The 25872-nt window shown below is 35.2% G+C and overlaps 1 protein-coding gene and 1 long non-coding RNA gene across 39 annotated transcripts in view; one reads left to right on the top strand and one right to left on the bottom strand.

Moving 5' to 3' along the window:
• rap1gapa (RAP1 GTPase activating protein a) overlaps positions 1 to 25872 on the bottom strand; it is a 179958-nt gene that overhangs the window by 129113 nt on the left and 24973 nt on the right. For 17 of the 38 annotated variants that reach the window (XM_087304885.1, XM_087304888.1, XM_087304889.1 and 14 more), the window contains exon 1: positions 12464 to 12616. In XM_087304885.1, coding sequence (XP_087161011.1) covers positions 12464 to 12507 — 44 coding nt within the window. In that variant the 5' untranslated portion in view covers positions 12508 to 12616. 38 annotated transcript variants of the gene reach the window in all.
• Positions 2518 to 25872, top strand: part of LOC147838200 (uncharacterized) — a 53088-nt gene continuing 29733 nt past the window's right edge. The window contains exons 1-2 of the long non-coding RNA XR_015523577.1: positions 2518 to 4130; positions 4338 to 5827. This is a non-coding gene — a long non-coding RNA (uncharacterized LOC147838200). The remainder of the gene's footprint in view (positions 4131 to 4337; positions 5828 to 25872) is intronic.

Below are 25872 nucleotides of genomic sequence, written 5' to 3'. Positions count from 1 at the left end.
CTAGACACTTAAAGTGCTTTACACATTGGGGGAATCTCCTTATCCACCTCAAATACCTTTAAAATCTTTGATTTAGCATTGGTCCACATTACTAAAAATTACAATATTGTGAAATACTGTGACCATTAAAAAAACTTTCATTTCTATTAGTATACATTTTAAAATGTAAATGTATATAATATAAATTTATTTATGTTCAACAAAGATGAATTTTCAAGAACAGTTACTGCAGAATGGCATCATATGATGATTCAGAAATGTATAAGCTGATTTAGAACGTAAGAAACATTTCACATGTTAAAAATATACTTCAGTTTTTAGTAGAAGCATTTTTATGCCTATCAAATTAATACAATTTTTGAAAGAGAAGAGCATGAAATGCAAAATGATTTTCAATAGCAGAATGCAACATATAATTAAAAAAATACACGTATATATACATTTTTCATTTGATGTCACTCTTTATCAGTTTTATGCAACCTATTATTGCAAATACAAAAATTTAAAGAAAGAAAGGAAGAAAGTAAGGAAGGAAGAAAGAGGAAGGTAGGAAGGAAGAGAGGAAGGAAGGAAGGAAGGAAGGAAGGACGAAGGGAACGTTTTTTCCGTCCTTCCAGTATGTGGCGTTTTCTAATGTGATACTGTATCTCAGAAATCATTCGAATCAAGGAAGGAAGGAAGGAAGGAACGACGAAACGAAGGAAGGAAGACAGGAACAAAGGAAGGAACAAAGGAAAGAAAAAAGGAACGAATGAACGAACGAACAAACAAACTACAGAAAATTTCACCTGGAGTTTAGGAGAAACACATAACACTCAGGAATCCCTCAATATTGTAAACAACAGATTTGGGAGATCCATCAGACAACACATACTGTAGTTGTTCGGTTTTAGAAATGATGCAAGCATCTTGTGGGGGAAACAGTGCGTCAGTGTTGACAGATGCTTTAATGTCTTGGAGTGTGAGTGTTTAAGGAGGATGGAGTTACACCTGCTGTCTGGGGAACAGGACATAATGGAGAGAACAGCCCTCCAGTCACTGCCAATACACTGTGTGCCATAACAAGAGCCTTACATAAACACACATCCATTTTTCATGACTTCAGTGACACAAAAGCATGTGCAAACAGTGCTCGTTTCAAGTGTTAGTCTTCTTGTTAAATAATGAATACTGTTGAAGTGGTATACAGTTGAAGTCAAAAGTTTCAAACACCTGGCAGAAAATGCAAAGTGTTAAATATTTTACCAGAAACCATGTTTTTTATTATAATTTTTTAAAATATTATGCAGTATTTAGCTAAAAGAGGTACACATAAAGTGCTCAGCATAATAGAGTACATTCCATTTTGAAAATGAATATTTGTATCCATTTCTCAGTGAATATAGGCAATGTATTTTGAAGCATTTAAACAAAATAGATTTATTAAACAGATATATTTATTAAAATAATATTTTAGTCACCAAACATATGTAGAAATTGAAAGATAATACAATTAAATTCAAGCTTCAAGAGTTCATACTTAGCTGATGATTGGTAATAAGCTAGTTTGGCATGCTGTCCCGGGAGAGTGCCCCGAGCTCAAAAGATCCTCGAGCCCGGAGCTCCCTTCCGTTGCAGGGCGAGAGGGGAGTTTGACTCGGGTAGATCTCGAGGACCCCCCCCCTCCTGCTGCGTAAGGATTGCTAAGGTGATGTGTTGCAGACAGAATTGAATTTGGTGCTAATTTGGTTTAGTCAATTTACTTAGTCTCATATTTTTGGGGGTGTGGGAGGAAACCGGAGGACCCGGGGGAAACCCACGCAAGCACGGGGAGAACATGAACTCCGCAAGAAAATGCTGACCGGTTGGGTGGATACCCGAGTCGGAGGCATTTTTTGCTGTGAGGCCGCAGTTCTAGCCACTGGGCCGCCGTGCTGCCCTGTAGAAAAGAGGAGGAGAAGGAGTGGAAGGGGGGATTCTTCAAGACGAAGATGACTAAAGGTAGGGTGTTTGGTTATTTATACTGGGTTAGGAATAGCCTGATTGGTGGTTCATTCATTAGCTTGACTCAGGGCCAGCCATGAGCACGTGATCCTCTCGAAATTAGTTTATGAATAAACTTCACTAAATATTGCTAATAAAAATTACAACCTACAAAATTTCAACTGTTTTCCTTGTTTTGCAAAAGCACACACTTATGTTATTATTTTGAGTGTTTACAAAAAAGTAGACAGATAACAGATTTGATTAATGTATTGCTCTTATCTGCACGATTAAAACTTAAAGTGTTATTTAAGTTCTTTTCGGCGTTATAAGGAGAAGACACATTAAACCGCATACGTATACGCGGTCCTTGACCTCTGGGGTTAAATAGAAATCTATTAAATAGAACAACTTTTTTTATCAGCTTCATGTTATATTATGGTCCCAGGTTGTTATTATTCAAAATGTTACATAACACATTCCATTCATATTATATTAAAGTCTGCATGAACCGGAAGCTGCAACGTTTTTTTTTTTGTTTTTTTTTTTCATTTTGTGACATTTCCTAGCGAAACTGAATTATGAATGAGAAAACCATGGCCATGGCTAGTTTTACTGTGAGCTGAGTGGATTTAGTAAAGCAGACGGGAATCAGGAAAAGGGTTTCAGGGTTATTACAACCTAACAGACACCTCCTCCTCACTATTTATGTTTGTTGTTAAAGCGCTGTCCAAACTGACATTTGGAGGGGCGTGGTCAAGTATGTTAAGCCCACGCCCATTACCTCAGACAGATGTAATTTGAGAATTGAACTGAAAACAAACAGGAAGTGCATTTTTCAGATTTTAATTTTAGATTACAAGGGAGAACTTTTTTTTCATTCTTAATGACATTCACGATGAATTGTTTACCACAAAATTAACAATGTGCACTAATAAAATGAATATGGTTAGTTTTGATTTCATGACTTAATGTTCTAAGAAAAGGACTAAGCCAAAAAGAAAATGAATGAATGAATGTTCTTAGAATGTTTTTTATTAACATTATGAGAACATTCACAAAGAATAACTATAGCGTCCTAAAGATGTCTCAAAAACCTTATAATAATGTTTCATGCTAACATTTACACAACGTTAATAGAACATTCCCTGTTAGCTGGGACAGTGGATGCAGTGCAGTGAGAGTTTACTGAGTGTCAGGCAGCTGAATGAACACATTTAGAGCGATTCTCAGCTCTTCAGGTTTCAGCAGAGTGATTCTCTTAGCTGTAATGTCCACATTTGTTGTTACACAACAGCACAGGTGCAGACAGCCTTAAAAACAGCAGTAGCAGCAGCTGTCATGTGAGACTGAGTGCTGGTCTGCATTGTATGGGTCACAGTCTGAGCAGGACAGCAGTAAATCTGACCTCGGGTCTCAGGGCTGAATTCACTAAATAATGTTAACTACACTCCGTATACTGACTAAGAAAGCAGCAAATATAATATGCTTAAAATACAGACAATTTTAATCAAGTTGTGGCAGAAAATTGATACATGACTGATTCTAAATTTTACACAGTTTTGTCAAATGATATACTTTTTAAATAATGCTGTGCAAAACTGCAATTATTTGATCAACAAAACAACAAAATACAATCAAATATTATAATACAGTCAAATCCTTAAAATAATGTTTTTAATTTGTATATATTTTAAATGTAATTAATCCTTTAATGACAATTGATCTCTTGTGCTCTGCTGTCTTTAGTAGTACAAATATTTTATTTACACCTTTTGTCAGTTAAATCCAGTTGTCAATAATGTTAATATAAAAAAATACAAACAAACAAGCAAAAACATGTATATAAAAATAAAAGGCAACACTCTAGTTTAGGTCACAATTCACAGTATTAACAAATTAACTAACACGAACACTGGCAGTTTATTAATAGTTAGTAAGGTAGAAGTTGGGTTTAGGTTTTGCGTACACTGTAAAACCCAACAGTAAACTTTCATCAAATTAAATGAGAGTAGTTAACTCAAAATTGACTGAAAGTTAATTCTACTCATTTGAAATGAGTTTTGAACTCAAGTGTTGAAGGTAATGAGTTCTTTAAATACCTTAATAACTTAAATGGAGTAAGTTCACAGTACTCATATAGATTAGTTTTTTAACTAATATGGTTTGTTGCAATCTGTTTCCTCAAACGGTTTAAGTTGACTTAACTTATTGGGTTTTACTGTACTCAGTTAGTTTGAGTTCTCTTCATTTGTTTGGTTTTACTGTGCTCAAATTGCTTCTTTTCCTCAAATGGATTAAGTTCACAGTGCTCATTTAGATTAGTTTGTGAACTCAAATAATTTGAGAAAACCGATTGCAACAAACCATTTGAGTTATTGGATTTTAGTATTAGAGATGCAGGAAAAAATCATACTTTATAACTACTAATGAATATTAATAATAATAAGCAGGTTTTAAGTCAGTAGTTGATAGCATGAACTTAGACCTAAATTAAAGTGTTGCCAAATAAAAAATAAAAAGTGAAAATTGGCAAAGAAAAAAGTCAATTGGAAAAATTTATTCATTCAATTTATTTCGGCTGTCTTTATTTCAGAGGTCACCACAGCAGAAAGAACCACCAACTGTTCTGGCATATGTTTTATGCAGCAGACGCCCTTCCAGCCGCAACCCAGTATCGGAGAAAACACACACACACACACACACTCATACACTACAGCCAATAGTTTATTCAGTTCACCTATAGCGCATGTCTTTAGACTGTGGGACTGGAACAAGTCGCCTTCTTGCTGTGAAGTGAAAGTGAGCCACCGTGCCACCCGTGGAAAATTTCTAACTCATTTATTAAGGCCTTTAAAACCTTTTAAATTATACATGATTTTTCAGTACTTGTTTAACGTATTCAAAAAACTACCAATAGCTATGATCAAATAAAGAGCATTCCATAAACATTAAGAAGAATATCTTTATAATTAGGTCCTGTGGAAAAAATAAAATGATTTTACATGGACCTTTTCCATGTATTAAAAAAAGTTTAACAGCATAAAGTATCAAGTAATCTATGTATCAGGAATTAAAGTAATTATACTTATTATTATTTAGTTTATTTATTTTATTTTTTTACAGAATTTAACTATTAGTTTAATTCATAACAAACAAAACAAAAGCAAAGCTGATTTCTTAGGGCCCTGAAAAAAAACTAAAATATCTATCAACCAATTATTATTATTTTTGTAAACGGAGCATTGAAACAAGCCAGAGTGTGAAATAAAAAAGCCATGTTATTACAGGGTGCAGTTTTCATAAATTGGCCCCTGCTGCGAATGAGTTATGTGTCATTACAGGCTGTTCTGTGTGAGTACAGGAAGTGTCTAACAGCTGCCCTTCAGAACTAATCAACAGTGTTTGTCTCTTCAAATAACACTAAAATTAATCCAGCTTCTTCAGTCACGTCTTCAGTACAGCCGCCGAATGTGAACGTGACTGTAAATTCAGATGAAGACCAGATGAAGGACAGACAGGTTAGTGTTGGTTTAGCGAGAGGTGGATGAGTGGTCATCGGCTCTCGAGAGGTGAACAAAGCCTTTGTAATGCAAAATAAAAACCTAATGAAAGCGGATGAGCTGCCTCTTTAAAATGACACTCAGTAAACAAATAAAGAATTAATTAATTAATTAATTAATCTAAAGATGACAAGCACCTTTAATCTTTTTCATTTAGGTGTGCACTTTATATCATGAACAATAAAACTCTAAATACAAAACAACAGTGTATACTACGATGTTTTCAACTAAATTCTAAATATTTTTAACATTATTACTACTATTAGTAGACTTAAAAAAAAAATGTTTGTCTTAAAAGTTAAGTACTAATCTTAGATGTAATTTGGCACAAAATAAGACAAGGAATTTTCTCATCATCCATATGCCTCAGACATGCTATATTACAAATTCAAAATTGTTTGCACTGGTCTAAGGTCAGACTCTCTAAGATCATGCTGACAAAGATCCCATTTGCGATCGGTGTAGGCAGGCTCCTGCTACTCTGATGCACATGTTCTGGACAGGTTCAAAGCTTTAAATGTATTGGATTCGTTTTTTTTTTGTTTTTTTTTTAACCTTTTCTGAGACATTTGGCGTGGCTGTAGAGCCACCACCATTTTTTGCATTGTTTGGGGTGGCTCCTGAGAACGCTCCTCTCAACATAAGTAAAATTAACATGTAAAACTTTGGTTCTCTTCTACTGTAGCTAGAAGACTGCGTTTGTTTAAATAGAAAGACCCTATTCCACCAGCATAATTACTGGATAAGAAAAGTCATGTCACATTTTAAGTTAGACAAAATAGAGCATACTATATGAGGGTCTATCGAGACATTTTATAAGGTCTGCCAACCTTTTTAAACTCGTGATGGAAATGGACGCACACAATATTACAATGTAAGAAAAAAAGGAACTAGTGTCAAATTTTCATGTCATATTTTCAATTCATCTTTTATTTTTTATTTTATTTTTGTGAACATTTTATTATATATTGTTCCTGGATCTGGGGCCTATTCAGAAAGGAGGTTAAATGAAAACTCAGAGTATTTTAAACATGACATGAGAGAAACTCTGGGTTTTCCGTTCAAAATGGCAGGTTTGTTACACTCGAGTAGCAGGGTGAGTCAAGCCTGTTTCTGAAAGAGAGGTAACTTTAACTCAGAGTCAGTTACTGTGGTAACTGTGGAGCAGGTTTTATTCTCCAAACTCTGAGTTTCTGTCAATCTCCTTCCCTTTTTTAATCACGAAGCGGTATTTCTCGCCTTAGCCTTACGTTTCCCCCCACCTATTTAATGCTCATTTTGGAGATGCGCATAAAAATAATTGATGGAAACGTCATAATGCACATAACTTTTGAAAATACGAATAAAAACCACACGCATAACTGAGTAGGATAATCTTTTGTTTGATATAAAAGATGTGCCTAAACTACGATGAAAACACTTTTACTGAACAAATTACAGTATGTGCATTAAAAAAAGGTTCGTTATAAGAGATTATATGATGATAAAAATGTGTGTGCATAGACAAACCAGCAGGCTGAGCACACTATACCACATCTTAAATGTTGTTTTGCTCATTCATTCTAAAAAGACTTAACCGTTTCAGTATTACTGTTATTACTGGCTTCTCCTTTTTTGATAAATAAAGCTTAAATTCACTGATCTTCAACAGGGACAAGTAGATTAATTAGGATTAAAATTCTTTCTAGGCGAAGCAGTGGCGCAGTAGGTAGTGCTGTTGACTTCTGTGTGGAGTTTGCATGTTCTCCCTGCATTTGTGTGGGTTTCCTCCGGGTGCTCTGGTTTCCCTCACAGTCCAAAGACATGTGGTACAGGTGAATTGGGTAGGCTAAATTGCCCGTAGTGTATGATTGTGTGTGTGTGGATGTTTCCCAGAGATGGGTTGCGGCTGGAAGGGCATCCCCTGCGTAAAAACTTGCTGGATAAGTTGGTGGTTCATTAATAAAGGGACTAAGCCGACAAGAAATTGAATGAATGACAAATTCTTTCTAAAAACTATTTTTAGTACTGCTTACATTTTAAATGTCATATCAACCTCTATCACTTGATCAATAAAAAACGCACACAAACAAGTGCACTTTTAAATCTATTAAAACTGAACAACATGTATAAAAGTTGGAACGTGTAAAGATTTTATAAACGTCACACATTACATTACTTATTTTATTATGCATAAAAATTTAAATACTTTAGATGTAAAATTACGCATTAACCTAAGTAGCTATGTCTTCCCACACAAACTGTCTGTTTCACTGATGCAGTGGTGTTGCTTTTGAAAATATACGGTCATATTTGCTATAACTTTGCATGAGCACATCAAATTCAGCAGGGGAAACAAATGGTGATCTCTTTTTTAAGATGTTGCCTAGTCACTCGTAATATCTGCACTACATTGATAATGCCATTTTATAGTCACGGTGTGCACGCTTAATTCTGAGCTGGTCTACTCAAAGTTGATTGACCCAACTCAGATCAGCTATTCTGAAACTGAAAACTCAGAGTTTTTAATTTCACGGTAAATCAACTACATTTTAAAAAATGGAACGTGACTTACTTATGCATTCATTCATTTTCTTTTCGGCAATAATCTGGGGTCGCCACAGCGGAATGAACCGGCAACTTATCCAGCATATATTTTACGCAGAGGATGTCCTTCCTGCTGCAACCGATCACTGGGAAACATTCATACACTCTCATTCACACACATACACTACGGACAATTTTAGATATTGTGTACACATTCTAAGTTAGAGTAATACATGTAGGCATAAGAAATAAAAAAATAATAACTTAAAGACTGATTGTATAAAAAGTATTCAACAAAGACTATGCAATGTTATTTTACAGAAACATTCCTTCATTTTTGTGATGTTAGATTCCCCAAAAAACATAAATAAATTTTTTTTTCTGTTCTTTTTGTATTTACTATATATGCTTTTAATTTGTTTGTTTTAATGTATGCACATGCATGACCCAACAAAATAACACCATTATCATTAGAAACAACATTACATAACATAACGTAACGTAACATAACATAATGTAACGTAATGTATCATAAGAAATTAATTTTTTATTTTATAATAAAGCTACATAATTAATCCTGTGAAATCAGAAAAGCAACTCAAAGAAAAACAAAAGAAAATTTATGTAATTTCCCCCCAATTTCTTTTTACTCCAATGCCCTCAAGTCATTCCCCCATTGCTCCCATTTTTGCCCACTAGAACACTGAAGTTGTGCCTAAAGAATCTGATGACATCAAGAACCAGTGATCAGCACCAGTGGTTGCTAAACAAGTAGCTTTTCCACATTGCTGTTTCTAAACAGGATCCACTTGTCTGGTGTTTTTTCAGAAGTCTGAAGTCAAACCCTATGTCTCAACCCAGGAGCCAAAGAGAGGCAGAACGAAAAAAGCACTTTAAGATCTGGGACAAAGTCTGCATCTGTTGTTTATTTTATTAGGCTCCATTAAGAGTTCATGAGGCCAGAGAAAAGGGCTTACATGGAGTAGCTTTATTTAGAAAATCACTCTTGATTTGTCATTCTGAGATCACCTGAAGGCATCGTCCACATGCAGATCCACATCACGAATATGGGCAATAACAGCCATCCTCTAGAGGCAAAATAATCCAGTTCTGCAACCTTCTCTGGCTGTGTTTCATTTTTAAGGGCTCACCAGTAAGCCCTAATCTCTTAAAAGGGTTTGCCCTCCAGTAGGGTTGAGCAATTAATCGATATGATTGAGCAAAGCTGCAATTGTCATGCACATCTTGTCAAAAAATCACGGCTGTGTGATCAGTAATAAATGTCCTGCAAAGGCTACTACCTATTTGCACTATTACTACTATGTTTTCTCCACAGAATAAAAAAGATCTCACAATAAAGACTTTTATAGCTTGTCAGTGTACTATGAGCAGTAACTGCTGCTCTATCTGAATACACATGCTAAAGTTTTACTAGAACTTGTTTTACTAACAAAATGCGCATGAAAATGACCTGCAGTTAATCGTTCAAGCCCTACCCTCCAAAGTGAAAGCTACAAAGGGATGGAAGTAGGGGACAATCTGCACCTTGTGTTATAATAATAGGATTTTTATTGTGCAAATATTAAAACAAACATTGTCCATGCATTTACTCTTTGAAATCCTTCAATAGAAAAGGCCCTTTAAAGTAACATTTTTTGATATCTTTAAACAGGAACAAGTTGTCTATATAGTAGCCATTATTCTGTTCATTTTGAAGTGACTACAATTTGGAAATCAGAGGAAAGGGTTTGGAATAGAGATGACTATGGCTTAAATATCTGGGCTGGAAACCTAAGTCACTATTAATGATGTCCCTAAGAATTGATAAAGGACAGAGAAGTGTAATTTGGATAAAAGCATCTTCCAAAAAGTAGCTGTAAATGTTACTGCCCTTAATGACAAACGCATTAAGATCTCAAAGCTACATCATACTGTGTTAGACTTGTAAACAGGTGAATTTTCACAAGGTCATGTAAACACCAATCACACGCAAGCAAATCTGTTGACTTGTTACATACACCTGAAGCAATTTTTGATAATGGCTTTTAGATTTCACAATCTTCAAGACCAAGCAAATGTCAAAACGCATCCTGAGACATTATACAGAGTGTAATGAGAAACCGGATCGATATGGATAATTTCCTTCTATCAACAAAGTCAGTGAAGCAAGCTCTTAAAAGTACACACTGCCCTTTATTGCACTGCATACATCACCAGTCACCACTCTTTATTATTTTTACAAAATGCTGAACATATCACAAATTATCAACATATTCAACTTTATTTTATTTTCTGCACAAAAATATTTATATTTTTTTACCATGAAACAACACCTACCAATTGTAACATAGTGCATCAATATTTTATTTACGAGGGACATATTTTGAACAAGAAGAATTCAATGGCATAAAAGACTCCATAAAAAGATCGCAACACAGCCCTAAAATCCTAATTTATTGTCTTTTTTTAATTTTCAAGTTAAACGTTATGAATTTAAAATGTTCTGCTTTGATTTAAGACATTTTAAGGCTTTTGAATGTGAAGGGTGAAGTAAAAGGATAGTTCACTCAAAAATGAACATTTACTTACTGCTTACACACTCTCAAATGGTTTCAAACTTTTGTAAGTTTATTTTGCTGTTGAACAAAAAAAATAGTAATTATTTTGACGAAAGCTGAAAACTTGCAACCATTAACAAAAATACTATGGACGTCAATGGTTACAGGTTTTAAGCTTTCCTCAAAATAACAGTTGTGTCTAACAGAAGAAAGAAACTCAAATAGGTTTGGAACAGTTAAGTAAATAATTTTTTTTTTTTTTTCATTTTGGGTGAACTATCACTTTAATTATGAACAATATTCTTTGCCAAAAAAAAAGTTTAAAAAGACTTTCAAAATCTTAAAGGGATAGTCTCTTTTAGACTTTGAAAGTCTTTTTAAACTTTTATTTTGACAAAGAATGTCACCTGGGCCCAGTTTTTTCAAAGTAATCCAGTGGGATTTTGCATTACGGGTTGGAACAAATCTTAGAAAAGTGTTTTTTCTTTTTGTATTAAGATCAAATCATGAAATCCAATCTTACATTTGATTTGGATCAAACCTTCCCTTTGGGTTATTCAAAATGTTGAACTCAGATTGGGATCCATTCGATCAAAAACTATCCTGATCACATCAGAAGGGTGGATTAAGATTTTATTTTTTAAATGAATGTTCACAAACCTCATAGTTACTGATGATATATAAAAATTTGTAATAATTGAAGCCTATATGAAGCATGTCATATCTAATGAGATTTGGTAAACAACTATAACAACACAATATCAAAGCAGTATTGTATTAGATCAATCTAAAAAATGTTGGTAACACCTCATTTTGATGGTCCATTTGAGTATTAGTAGACTGTCTGCTTAATATTTGTTCATGCTGCTCCTTTAATGAACATTTAACTGACTATAAGAAGCTTTGCAAGTACATTTGGTAATCCAAAAATTTGGTATTTGGATCACAGTAATCCAACCCAATGTTCCTTTAAAAAAAACTGTTATAAACGTAAAATAGATTAGTTAATCCTGGATAGCGAAACATGGGATTTCCAAATCAGGACCAATCTGATCCAGATTAAATTATTTGGAAAAAAATGGGACCTGACCACACAATTTACATTTCTTCACAAAACAATGTTCAAGCATTTAAGCACACCTTAATCACTTATGAAAAAAAACTCAGTCAGATGTATCCAAACCCAGAAATGCATCTACAGTGTTTAAATCCAGATCTTGCAAGACAGGTAAAGTGTCCTCTTCAGCATTCCAGTGATCAAATCAGCCATGCATGCACAGATAACACCCGTCCTTCACAACACACAAGTGAAATATGGCAGCCTTGCACCTGTTGAGCAGACCAGATCCTTTAACACGCAGAGGAATCTCCCTCGCTGGAGCCGGTAGCCATTCAGACAAACACAACCCCAGCAAAAAATCCTGAATCAACAGATCACTTTAAAAGGGCTTAATCGAATCCTCAGAGTAAACAGCTTGTGATTCTGTTAACCTCTCTGGCCCGCTTTACAGACTCAGAGCTTCACATGTGTGTCTGCTTCAGTCAACCGCAGTGTCTAATTCAATCCAATCTCAATTACCTTCTCCGCTGTAATGGCCTTTAATTACAGGGCTTACTTGCAGGAGAAGCAGTTCGCCCGAGCCACAGTCCTGTTATTCAAAAATACAACCCAGCGATGAAATCAGGTCTGCTCGTATGTGATAACACCGCCTTTACTATGCATTACCTTTCCAACACAGTGTTACCATATCACCCTTCCACAGTGGCTGATATCCCCACACATTATTTACAATCACACTTCAAGGCACACAATGAGGAATGTGAAATATTATTGGCAAACAGCGTGTGTCTTACCCGCCGTACGCTCCAAAAGTGAAACTCCTCTTTCTCTGCGGCATCTTGGATGGTGGAGAGGAAAACAGAGACAAACTCTAGAGGCTCCAGCACTGCCTCAGTCTCCCTGGACTGACTGCCTCTGTGTGTCTGTGTATGTGTGTGTGAGAGAGTGTGTGTGTTTTGGTGTGTAACTGTACACATGCAGCACGCTGTCCTTCTTTCCACTCCCCTAGCTCTCTCTCTCTCTCTCTCTCTCTCTCTCTCTCTCTTTCTCTCTCTCCCTTACACCTCCTTATTAAATAAGGACTGAGCAAGGCTGGATATGTCCACTTTCAGTCTCTCTGGTAACTGGCCCCTACTTGTCATTCATATATACTGTTATTGCTACTGTAAACAGGCAGAACTGGAGCAGAATTGAGTGTGTTCATAATGCACTCTAAGAGGTGTAGGTCTAATATACTACCAATAATATTGCCAAAGCAATCCTAAATGAATGGGGATGGGGGACAGGGCCCCTAGTTTGGGCATCTTAGGTTTAAATGAATAGTATTTTATTTAATAATTTTTTTTACATAAAAATAAATAAAAAAATGTGTTTTAACTCAAATTTGGATGGACAAAATAGAGAAAACCACATGTTTAGTTATAAATTTTACCATATATATTTTTTATATATAAAACTATAAATATTGAAGCCAGTATTTACATAGGAAAAAAGTCTCAAAATCTAGATTTTTTTTATAGCCTTATATTGAGCAGGTCTAACTAAATATCTGAATTGTGAGAGAAAATCTCTAAATTCTGAGTAGGCCCGCACAAAATCTGCGCACGCAGAAATCGACAGATTTTTAGCCCATTATTGATTCTATTTGTTTACTTGTGTAAACGTGTGTACATTTATATTTATTCGGTTATTAAAATAGTTTTAGTAATATTGTTGACCAATTTGGAAATGCTCATATAATTTGTTTACAATACAGTTTGTAAAGTAATATTTTCTGTTTTTTAGTAAATATATATGATACATGCTTTGTTCACCAAAAGCACCAAAAAATTGCATTCTCAACATTAAATAAAAGTTTAAAAGGTATTCTTTTTTATTTTACATATTAAGTTTTTAGTTACAATACTCCTGAAATCATTCAGCATAAAACCATAGATTTTTAAAATAAATTCTGTGCAGAAATAGCAAAAAAATGTCCACAGATTCTGTCTGGCCCTAATTATGAATTAAAAAGAAATATGGTATATAAAACATTTAGATTATTCCATGGAGTAATTAAAAAATTGAAGCTAGATTTTATAAGCTATTTATATTTTATTTGATTAATTCTTATTCTTATCTAAGACCAAAGGCTAGAGGTGGGACTATCAGTTTGACTAACAAATTGCAGATGTGCGGTGTGCTTAGGAAACCAGTTCCAAATAGCAAACATAGCCACAGCCATATCACCCTGCAGCCCAAGACTGGTAACTGAAGCTAAGCAGGGCTGAGCCTGGTCAGTACCTGGATGGGAGTACACAAGGCGAAAACCAGGCTGCTGTTGGAGATGGTGTCAGTGAGACCAGCAGGGGGTGCTCAAATGTCTCTTATGGGTGCCGTTCGTGCCCGTGCTGTTCTCGTGTAAACCCGCCAGAAGCAGCTGTCAAACGACTATCTGACTGACTGAATGATTGACTGGGCGACCGACCAATTGGCTGACCCACCCTCCTCCTCCTTCCCTAAATCTAACCAATTTTACCGATTGACCCACCCGCTTACTTCCCTAAACCCAGCCAACAATTTACAAAACCCATCCAGAAAAAGAAAAGCCTTAGTCTGATTTTTACCATGTTTTCAGACTTTACCATATTGTCACCCGATTATGACACGATTATTACTTGGATTCCGTTATTGTCTTAACTGATTTCTGGAACCACTTTTCCCCGGACTTGAACCCGGTCGTCGTAGTCAGCTCCTCTCTCCGTCTTAAGTCCATCGACGTACACGACGAGCTAACTGGACAAACTGACTGCGGCGGGAAAGCCCTCCACACAGAGGTAAGTGGTCAGCCGGTAAGCGAGAAAAAAGCGTTAGCTTAGAAAAATGAAATGCAGCCATATGTACCTTACATTAAAAAGCACAAGATTACCTAATTTTTTAAATATTATTATTATTATTATTATTATTATTATTATTATCTGATTATTAACTAAATTAATAATATAACAACCAAAACAAAAAAGTTATTAATTAAATTTAAATAAATGTAATAAAATCTAAATAATGAATAATAAGAAGATCAGTGATGGAAAAACTATAACAATATCAACTAATAACAGATTTATGTCCCAATCTATCTATTAACGTATTATTAGTGACGCTATAATGAAAAACAGCATGCACACTTCAGGGATCATGTCTGTCCGAATAACAGCTGCCCAAACAAAGGCTTTTGTCCACTGTTGACACAGAGTTGTGTTCCTTTTCAAAGTCATTTAACTATTTACCTAACAGTGCATAACTGCTCCTCTGTCGTGAGCATGTATAATGAATGAGACACAGTCAAAGCAGGAGTGAATGTGTAGCTCAGTCATTAAGTGACAGTGAACTCTGAGTCTGACAGTAATGCTCTCTGTTTACTGAGCAGGACACACTTTCAGGATTATCGGGACTGTTTTAATCAGTAGAGTCTTCTTCACTACTGCTTGTTTTTGTCTTTTATCCGGAGAGGAAGACAAATAGGCTGCCAAAAGAAGGTGAAAGCTTAGATCTGCTCTGAGATCGTGCTTATCGGCCCTGATGTGCTGCTCTCAAAGCCAGACGGTCTGACACATCCAAACCACAATGACAAGAGTGTAAAATTGCTGATTCATGGCTGAAACCCTGCTTTACGACAGCGCGTTCAATGAAATAGTTGCTTGGCATTTTTTCATTGATTCAAATAATCTATAGGGCAAATCTTACGTATGCAAAGACATTCAGCAAACGGCTTGCTTTACACCAAAAAAAGCTGTAAACAGCACATATTTATGCCCATGTGTCATAAGACCATGTCACCGGACCCAACAGATGTTGTCTGTTTGTATTATTTTTGACTGCATGTACTGTGGCACAATGTAATCAGCCATAGAAAACATGCACCATAAAAATACTAACAATTTCATGCAAAACAGAATGTTAATTGCTAAAATAAAATCTTTTAAGTGTTTTTTCACTTAGTTGATATGCATTTATTATTATTATTTTTATTATTATTAATATTATTATTAGTAGTAGTAGTAGTAGTAGTAGTATTGTAATAATAATAATAATAATAATAATGATAATACTCATTATTGTTGTTATTATTTATTATGCATTATAGTAATTATTGTTATTATTATCATCAGTATTATTATTATTGTTATTATTATTATTACTATTATTGTTGTTGTAATATAATATTTATTATTATTAATTACTATTATTTTTATCATTATTGTTGTTGTGATCATAATAATAATACTTATTGTTGTTGTTATTAGTATTATTATTATTTGTTATTATGCATTTTATTAGAGCTGTCAATTGATTAAAACAATTTATTAATATATCACACTTTTCTGTTATTACAAAAATAAAAACACAGGCATTTCAAGTGCCATTTGAATTTCAAAACAAATCAATGACAATAACAACTAAAAATGATTTCCATGTTGGATTCTAAGTGAACTACAAAAAAATCCAAAATACAGGCATTGCAAAATATGGAAAATGGAAAATTGTAATAATAATAAAATTATTGAATACAAACAATTGTATTCATTGTAAAGTTGTATTGAGAGTTGAGAACATTAATTATAAAGTAGAAACAATTTAGCTTGGTCCTCCTTAACATTTAGCCAGTTTCTAAGACAGTCCAGTCTATTGACATTATCGGGGGACAATGTGGCCAAGGGGTACATCAAAGTCACATACCAAAGACTATAGACTTCTTACAGGGACTTTGATCAGACCATCTTTAAACATTTAATTCTAAACAGCTTTGAGGAATACGGACACCGAAAAGACTATAGAATACATATAGAATGCCTTGAAGAGACTTTGGGCACAGTCATCGATGTCAGGCGTTTGCTCTTGTTGCTAGGAAATGCACACACGCACAAACACACAACGCGCGCAGTACAGCACACCCAGTGAGCGACTCCTCAACCTCCTCAGCGATACATCAACACCAGGGGCGGACTGGCCATCTGAAAATTCTGGCAAATGTCAGAAGGGCCGGACCATTTTTTAAAGTGGGCCAGTATGCTATTTTTTTAAATAACATTTTTTTATATGTATTGTTTTTACATGCAGGAAGCTTTAATCTCTTACAAGATGTGAATATTATGATGATGATGATGATGATGATGATAGTAATAATAATAATAATAATAATAATAAATGTTAAGCATTGGCCCAATCTGCAATGGCCGACTGGTTTCGAGATGGGCCGACCCAATCAGAGGTTACATGGAGGTAATCAAAATCTGGCAAGAAATTCAAACAAACAGTAAGTGCAACACAAGCTAATTGTCAGAGATGGACCGTACAAAAAGGAAAGGCGGTGCCGAAGACCCCAGAGAAAGCCAAAAATTGCTTTCAGACGCTGCCAAATGCATAAAATTAACTGAAATAGTCTCGAAAGTACAATGTCGACAGCAAGAAGGTCGATGGTTCGAACCTCGGCTGGGTCAGTTGGTGTTTCTGTGTGGAGTTTGGATGTTCACGTGGGTTTCCTCCCGGTTTCCCTCACAAGTCCAAACACATGTGCTCTAGGTGAATTGGGTAGGCCTAATTGTCTGTAGTGCATGTATTTGAATCTGTGTGTATAGGGGTATCCCAATGATGGGTAGCAGCTTGGAGGACATCCGCTGCGTAAAATATGGTACTGCTTATAATATTTCACCATCTGTACACCAATATAAGTAGTGAATGTGCGTGTCGGTGGATGGTAATGTGGGCTAGTGTGGCTACAGTGCCAGGGCTGATTTTTAGTCCCAGTCCGCCCCTGATCAACACGCACGATCGAGTTCATCAAATTTGGTAAAACTAAGCGTTCTAAAGTATGGTTGTATTTTACAAGCAGAAATACGCGAAGCAGTTGCATGTAGGAGGGGACACACGTCAAACTTAATCAAACATTTGAGGGTGCATGGAATCAGGTATGGGCTGTCTTTGATAGCTTAAGACATCATCTGGCACTTTCACTGAGTACATTTACATGGACACCAATACTTAGATTTTATGATTAAGATATTACTGTAAGCAGCAATTTCTTAAAGGACCACCAAGTCCCGAAATGCAGAGGTTTTTCTTTCCGTTCGCCATGTGGTATCAAATTCTATTAAAACAGCACTCTTCTAGCAGTCCTTACTTCATATTTTCATCCAATAATTGTCATGAGGCATGAACAGTACGTTGCTGAATGAAAGTGAACTGCTGAACTGCAGGTAAAGTCTACAGATTTATTCATTCATTCAGACCTCCCTCTCCCCAGAAACTTCCTCCAGCTCAAAATGAAACAACCGAAATTGAAAATGAAACTCTGGAGGAAACGCTGGATAGCCTGGTGATGCAACATTAATTGTTTTATACTGAAACTTTACTTCTAAAAGTGCTTCCTTGGTCTTATCAATATTTCTTTGCACGTTAAAACCACATCGGCCACAACAGGAAATAAAAAACTGCAACTGCGTTAATGAATTTATAACGGTTAAATATTCCAAATGAATCACATGTGTTAATTTTGACAGCCCTAATTATTATTGTTATTATTATAATGCCATATAATTTTTTTTTCAATTACGTATTAAGTTAAGAGGGTGAACATTTTAATATTCTCTCCTAGATTTTTCAAAACAAGATATATAATATTTACATATAATATTTTGAATGCATCAGTAAACAAATACAGATATATTCATATACAAGTCCATATATTTACATGAAAAAGTTTTATTTATTTATACATTTATTTGTTTAATTGCAAAATCTAATAAATAAATTAATTAAAAACTGTAGTTAATACATGACGCTTATGTACAAAAGTAAAGATTATCTATTTTTTCCAATTATTGTGTTTTATTATTGGTAACCGACTGGATTGTTGGAAGGTGGGAATTGCTAACAAAATAAAAGAAAATTGATGAATGTATGTGTCATGTTCACCAGCGAACAACCACCAGATGTTGCTGGTAAACACTCACTCATGAAACTACAAATGTGTTTGTTATGGACTTCAACTTCATACATGCTCTTCGGCCACACACCTGCTTCCTTATTTAGCTTGATTATATTCGCACACCTGAGGACTTTCAGAGACTGATTAACACACACTATTTAAGCCACACATTCACTCCTTCAGTTTGCAGAGTCTTGTTCACTGTTAAGTAGCATTACAACACGTTTTCCCAGTCTTGTTATCTTGTGTATCGACCGTTAGCCTTGTTAGCCTCTTTGTCTTTGCCTGCCGCCTGCCTTTCTGACCTCTAGCCTGTATTCGACTGTGATTCTGGACTGTCTCCAAATACCTGTTTACACCTGTGTTGACCATCGCTTGCCTGACTATTCTGAATAAACCTGCATGTGGATCTTACCTTCTGTTGTAGTGTTACTCCCAGTCGTTACAGTATGAAGGCAGAGCAGAAACGAGACACGCATTGGTAACCCCTCTAAAAAGGCGTTCTATGGCACCAGAAGTAAAGTCATTGCAAGAGGGAGGAATTAAAAAATTAAAAATGATGTTGCAAATATTATTTGTACAAAATAATAAAGTGCACAGACACAACGTTTATAACAATATACATATAAAATATAAAGAATGTTACACAAACTGCATTTTGCAGTCTCATTCTTATTTTATTTATTTTTAATTTTAGTTTATATATTATTTATTTCATTCTTTACATTTTTATAGTAGTGCACAGTCCTGTGTTATGTTGTCAATTTATGTGGTTTGTAGCACCTTGGTCCTGGAGGAACATTGTTCCGTTTCACTGTGTACTGCATTGTGCATTGTTGAAATGACAATAAAACTAACTGGACTTGACTTGAATACATTTTGATTTCATGCTGACTTCAGTTGGCTCAACTGACTGACTGGTCAACAAAATAAAATGGAGATACTAAATAAATATGTAACACGCATGAAACATGAAAGCCCTGCAGTGTGCCATGATGAAACATTTTCAGTCATTTTGCAGACCGGACAGGCAGTCCTCTATTGAGTCAGAAAGCTGATCTCAGCTCAAAGACATTTGCTCTAAGGGAATAAACTGCCAGGTAGACATTGATCAGACCAGAATACTGTTTACGCAACTCTAACTTTCTTTTTTTTTTTTCCTTTAGACCACGCTGTTCATCATTTTCAAAGCTCGACACACACCCAGAGGCTCCACAGAGAATGCTTATTGTTGAGGGACAAACTGAAGCCGTATCAGTCACATCTCCAACAAGCAATCGTGGCAGGTCCCATTTTTACAAGCCAATAAACCCTTACATCCTTTACAGCAAATGAGATTTTCAACAGTGAGACCAAGAGGCAAATACGAGCTTTGAACTTATAACCTACAAAAGAGTCGAGGCTGAAAATTCATAGGCTCCAGCCTGAAAACTCCTGTAATAGCAGAGACTCTGAAAAGTGCAGCTCCATCAAAGATCTTCTTTCAGCTGAAATGAAAACATAAAAAAGTGGAGACAGTGGTGTAGTTGTTTATGAGCTGTTGATCCTGCGGGCGTGAAAAGGTTGAGCTAGCTTCCCCTCAGACGGGAGGGTTAATTACACCATAACATTTACTCTCTTATGATAAACACCTTGCTTATGGCCACGGCATATGAAAGCACTTCAGCTTAGATGAAGATTGTACTTTAACTGGTAAAGAATTGATTTCAAGAAGGATGGTATTTAAAGGTTAATTGCGCAGGACGTAAACTACAGCTTATCTTTGCCTGCATTAATTTTTTATCAGACTTCCACACTCTGCATAAGTCATGCTAAAACAAGATTACCTCCTTTAATACTTATTAAAAAAACAGTTTTTTATGTGGCTGGATCTTGTTTCAGAGGAGGGGTGAGAATCGACAGAAGTGCTTTTCACAGGGAGTCATGAGTTTGTGATGTTTAAAGAGGCTGTGGATGTTTGACTGGAGGATGTTTAGAAGCTCACATGAGCCTCATGTCCCGGTCAGAAAAGCAGACACAGCCTAATGCACACAGTGCTCTTTCACTGGAGCTCAGTTTACTGCTGCAAACACGCTGACACTGAAAACACAAGCCCACTTGCATACTTACTGTACATACATCATGAAATATTCTGCCACAGCCATATTCTGGTTGATATATATGTAAAAACAAATATATTATTGTTATTATTATTATTATTATTACTACTACATATACGTATATATTTATTTTTCATTGTTATATCAAAGTGCACAAACAATTCAAAGCACTGTCCAAGGAGCTCATACACTTTGTGAATGATAAGAGAAATCGTGCTGCACAAAAACAAAGTAATTGATAAAGGCGTTGAGGTGTTTGTTATTAAAGAATAAACCCCAACAGGCTTATCTGTTATACACAATAAGCCTGAAGGGCTTTATTCTGTAAAAATATAACTGCCTGGATGTACGTTATCCTGATTATTGCATGAATACTTGCCATAAAACAAAGATTCGACACAAAACATTGTTCTAAGACATGCTAGTTTATCCATTTCCTTCAACTTAGTCCCTCATTTATCAGAGGTTGCCACAGTAGAATGAACCGGCAACTATTCCAGCATATGTTTTAAGCAGCAGATGCCCTTCCAACATCCATACACTTTAAATCGCCACATGTTTTTGTACTGTAGGGAAAACTGGAGCACCCAGAGAAAAATCCCAACCACAGGAAGGACATGGAAACTCCACAAAGAAATGCCAACTGGCTCAGCAGGGACTACAACCGGCGACCTTCATGCTGTGAGGCAACCATGCCGCCACATACTAGTTGACTATTTTTTTTAATCAAAAGAAAAACTGACAGAGACGGAAATGGCTGAATGTAGCATACACTGACTTATTCAATCACAAGCATCAAGCAGTCAAAAACAGCATAGAGTGTGAGAGAAATATAGATAAATACAGTAGTCAACATTCAAAGTAAATCAAATGTATTTCAAAACTGTCCAAGGACAAGAATGGGGGCTATTCAATAGTTTTAGGAATACTTTAATGAAAGGTGATGAGCCACTTCAAACGTTGACAGTCAAGATGATTTAAAGTACCTAAATGAGCCTATGTTATTAGTTTTAGCAGTTGTTATCTTGGAATAACATACCTTAGAATGTGACGATGGACCAATCAGAATCAAGTATTCCAGAGAGCCATGTAAAAACCATGATTAACAATTAGGGCTGCACAGTATATGGTTTCAGCATCGACACTACAATGTGGACATCTCCAGTAGTCACAATGCAAGACCTGCAATATCAAGTTGGGATTATAACTGACCAAGCACAACAGTTCACAACACGTGATTTGTGGAGTCATTGCAAAGATTAACCATAATAGAAAGTTTATCATTTGCATCTGTTTTAACGCCGGGGTAAGAATTCCCAATGAGAAATTCTAAAATGTGATTATTATACTGTACCTGAACACTGTTAAGACTGTTTATGTCGGCATTTTTGCCCTATTGTATTTATATATACTTGTAATGTTTTTATTATATTTTATGCAGACTCACTCCCATATAAACTTGTCTTAAAAAATTCTAACAAAGCTGTTCAACTGAATCTGTACTAATATTACAATATATAGCAAACAAAATTGCAATGTCAAGTTTTATAATTTAAAAAAAATTAATTGCTAAATCTTAGTTATATTTTCTGTGCTATATCCAATAAATTGACGGTTTGAACATGATTTTAAAAAACAATAAATATTGGAGAAATGCACATACAATATCTGTGTATCTTTAAAAACATGTCTGCAAAACAACAACAGAAACGCTGACTGAAAACTGAACACACTCCAGTCTGTTCTTTGCAAGAGGTAAACAAGCCACCAGAATACACACAAAATATCTTCACACTTTAAGCATAGCCTACACTTTACCACAATTAAGTTATCTTTAATTGTTCAGTTTCAAATTTACTGTAAGAAAAATGCTGAAAACCCGGCTAAAATCGATTCATTACAGTAAATTAACTGAAGATCAAATTCACTTTCTCAGCAGAGAGTAGATTTCTCCCCTTTCAGAAAACTCTGTGCTGGATCAATGAGCTGACTAAGTGACTGTTTATGGGCATCTTCTTTGCCCATCGATCTCAGTGCCACATAGAGAAGATCTATTATAGTAATAATGGATGCATGGTGCCATAATAACCTGTGCAAAGTACTACACAAGATACCTACTGCCACAGGGAGAAGTTCATCTCTTTCTACTGAAGCTGAGCGCTCAATCTCTCTTTTTCACAAATGTGTGCTTTCTATATCAATGCATTTGCGCTTGTAAACATCCTGAAGAAATGGCTGCAGGCTCTTTTGATAACAACACTGACACCTAAAGGAAGTTCATGAAACTGCAAAAGTGTTGTGGGTGTGTGTGAGCTGAAGTGTAGTCTCAGACTGAGCTTTAACACATCCATGAACTGTCTACAGTCTGTTCCCTGACCATCTGATGAATTTTACACACAAGCACTTTCTCAATCTGTACTTATACAGTAATCTAACTAATTTGTCTGGCTTCCAAAAAGCACTTTTGAGGACAAATGCAATGTCTATAAGGCTTTTAATTTAAGATTAGGCTTAAATGGAAATAAATAATAACAATAATAAAATAGGGTTGGGAAAATGTGTGAGATGATTGAACATATGTGTGAAAAACAAGGGCTTAAAACCATTGATAAAAAGAACAAATAAATAAATAGGCAAAAGCGGATAAAAGGTTCTGAGGGTATGATAACCTTGGATAAAACTATCACAGTTTCACGGTTTGATGGTATTGTGATTACTGCTCTAAAATATATTCCTTTTAAATGTCCAAGTAAAAAACTACAAGTTTTTCCCCTTGAACACAATATATTTTATTTTGAGAAACATTTAAAATATTTTGGAACAGTAAACATGTCAGGCTACACAATTCAAATGAATCACTGACTTCTGCTTCTTCATTAGTTTCAAAACTCAGATTTATTTATGATTAAAAAATTTGTATATCTTTTCTGTTGGAGATACTGTTTTCCTGAAAAAAAAAGAATTAAAAATGTAAATAAAAAAATCTTACACATACCTTTGGAACGGTATAGCAGAAGATTTTGACGGTTTTAAAACCTTGACTTTTCCAAACTGCGGTATACCTTAAAGGCGGTTATCGTCCCATGCCTATAAATAAATAAAAATCCAATAAAAATATTAATCATTACGTGAAGTTTAAAATGCCAATTTCATCCAGAATACAGCTGGAAGTTTTATTTAGATGTTGTTGTTCTTTTGTTGCTTTATTGTCCTCATTTGTAAGTTGCATTAGCTAATATGAAAGTAACTGAAACTGCAATTCATCGAAATTCCACTATTCCTGGCTCCATTATAGAGCACATTTCTATTTACCCTAATGTTAAAATGCCCAACTTTACAGCAGAAAAAAAAGTTTTTTACAGCATGGTACAAAAAATGGTTTTGGTGTAAATAGCTAATATGACATTTTATGACAACTTTGATGATGATAATTTTTTTTTAACTCATCTATTTAATTAATATAAAGTTATATTAAGTCTGCATAAATATATTAAGTCTGCATAAATAAGAGTGTGGCCACTTGTGTGACAGCCAGGTCTTGCAGGTCATCATCACGTCATTCTGGCTGATTAGCCGCTGAACTCTGCATATACATCATATTTTTGTGTTGTTTAATGTGGCTTTACAGAGGCAATTGCCTTTTAGAATTATTTCCAACAATTGTTGTAAGATTTATTTAGGTTACAATGTATTACAATAGTGTTTTTAAAAGACTAAACACTTTATTGACACGGTATACAACCAAGCACATGTAGTCAGATCACGAACGAATCACGGTTAATGAAGTATTAAGCGTTTCTCCTAAAGAAAAGCCCATCTTAGCAAAATGCTTGCAGGCATCTGTAGCTCTGCATGCCTCTTTGCCCTTTTTTGGCTTTGGTTATCGGTGCGATGACACGAGAACAAAATGGCGACGATTGGCCACACCCACTTCTAGCTTCATTTGCACTCTTCAGAAACCTATGGGTGACGTCATGGATACTACATCCATATTTTTTACAGTCTATGGTTTTAGCCTATAACTCATGCAGTAAAACTGAATTACCGCACCACCTGGTGACCAAAATCAATTCAGAGCCATCTAGAACAGTGGAAAGAACTTAAAATAGTATGTATAAATGTAAATCTATACAGAGTGTACTTTTGTGTATAATAATTGCACATTATCAAGAGTTTGATTGATTAACCTAACCCCCGACAAAAAGGCAAAAAAGGTTTCATGTCTTTATAACCTGCCATCATTGATATTGGCATGGTGTACACAGCTGGATGATAGCGAGCAAACAGCAAAAATAGCATCTTTCCTGTCCAGTGAGGCCATTCAGACAGTTGTGTGTGCAGTATTTCAGAGAGAGTGAGGTACTTCTGCATCACAGCAGAGCTAAATGACTTTCTTATCTGTGTGATGCAGCAATACACCTGGTGCTTACAGGAGTGCCCTATATAACTCAACATTTCAGCACACATTCATTCACAGCTCACTGTGCAGACTCACCCTGCGATGACTGACAAACACTACACTGTTTGTGCATGGACAAAAAGCATGTGTTTTCAGATATATACAGTAGGAGCCAAACAGTTTAATAACAGAAGAACATTCAGTCTTGAGAGCATGTCAAAAATAAAATGTGATTAATGGTAATAATGCTACTGCTTTGATGTATAACTAGAAAGATGCAAGTCAGAGGATAGATTTGTGTGTGGAACTGACCCAAATTTAGGTCAGCATTACTCCAATTATGTCCAATAATAAGCCAATGGCATGTTATGTCTGACAACCTACAATATGATTTTATATTTTCATATTTTTTTATATAGATTAAAGCTATGCTCTACAATTAAAGACTATACATTTAAATACAAATTAAAGAATCATAACATTAAATATGCATGTTATAATATAACTAATATTAATTTTGAAATTAATTTCAAAATTGTTCAGTTGTTCTATGTCTTTGTCAATAATGTTCTATGGCAAAAGCACATAGAACTGCCATAATAACAAAGCAATCAAGATTAAAAAAAGATTTAACATATATAAACCATTGTATATCTAAAAATAAATAAATAAATAAAAAATAACAATATTAAATTGAAACTGCTTGTCTGTGCCCAATATGATACAGTACGGCAAAGTACA

Source organism: Danio rerio, chromosome 23 (genome assembly GCF_052040795.2).
Source record: "Danio rerio strain M-AB ecotype USA chromosome 23, GRCz13ab, whole genome shotgun sequence".
NCBI classification, from domain to species: domain Eukaryota; kingdom Metazoa; phylum Chordata; class Actinopteri; order Cypriniformes; family Danionidae; genus Danio; species Danio rerio.
The sequence above is the reverse complement of the archived record's forward strand: the minus strand, read 5'-3'. Positions and strand labels throughout refer to the sequence as shown.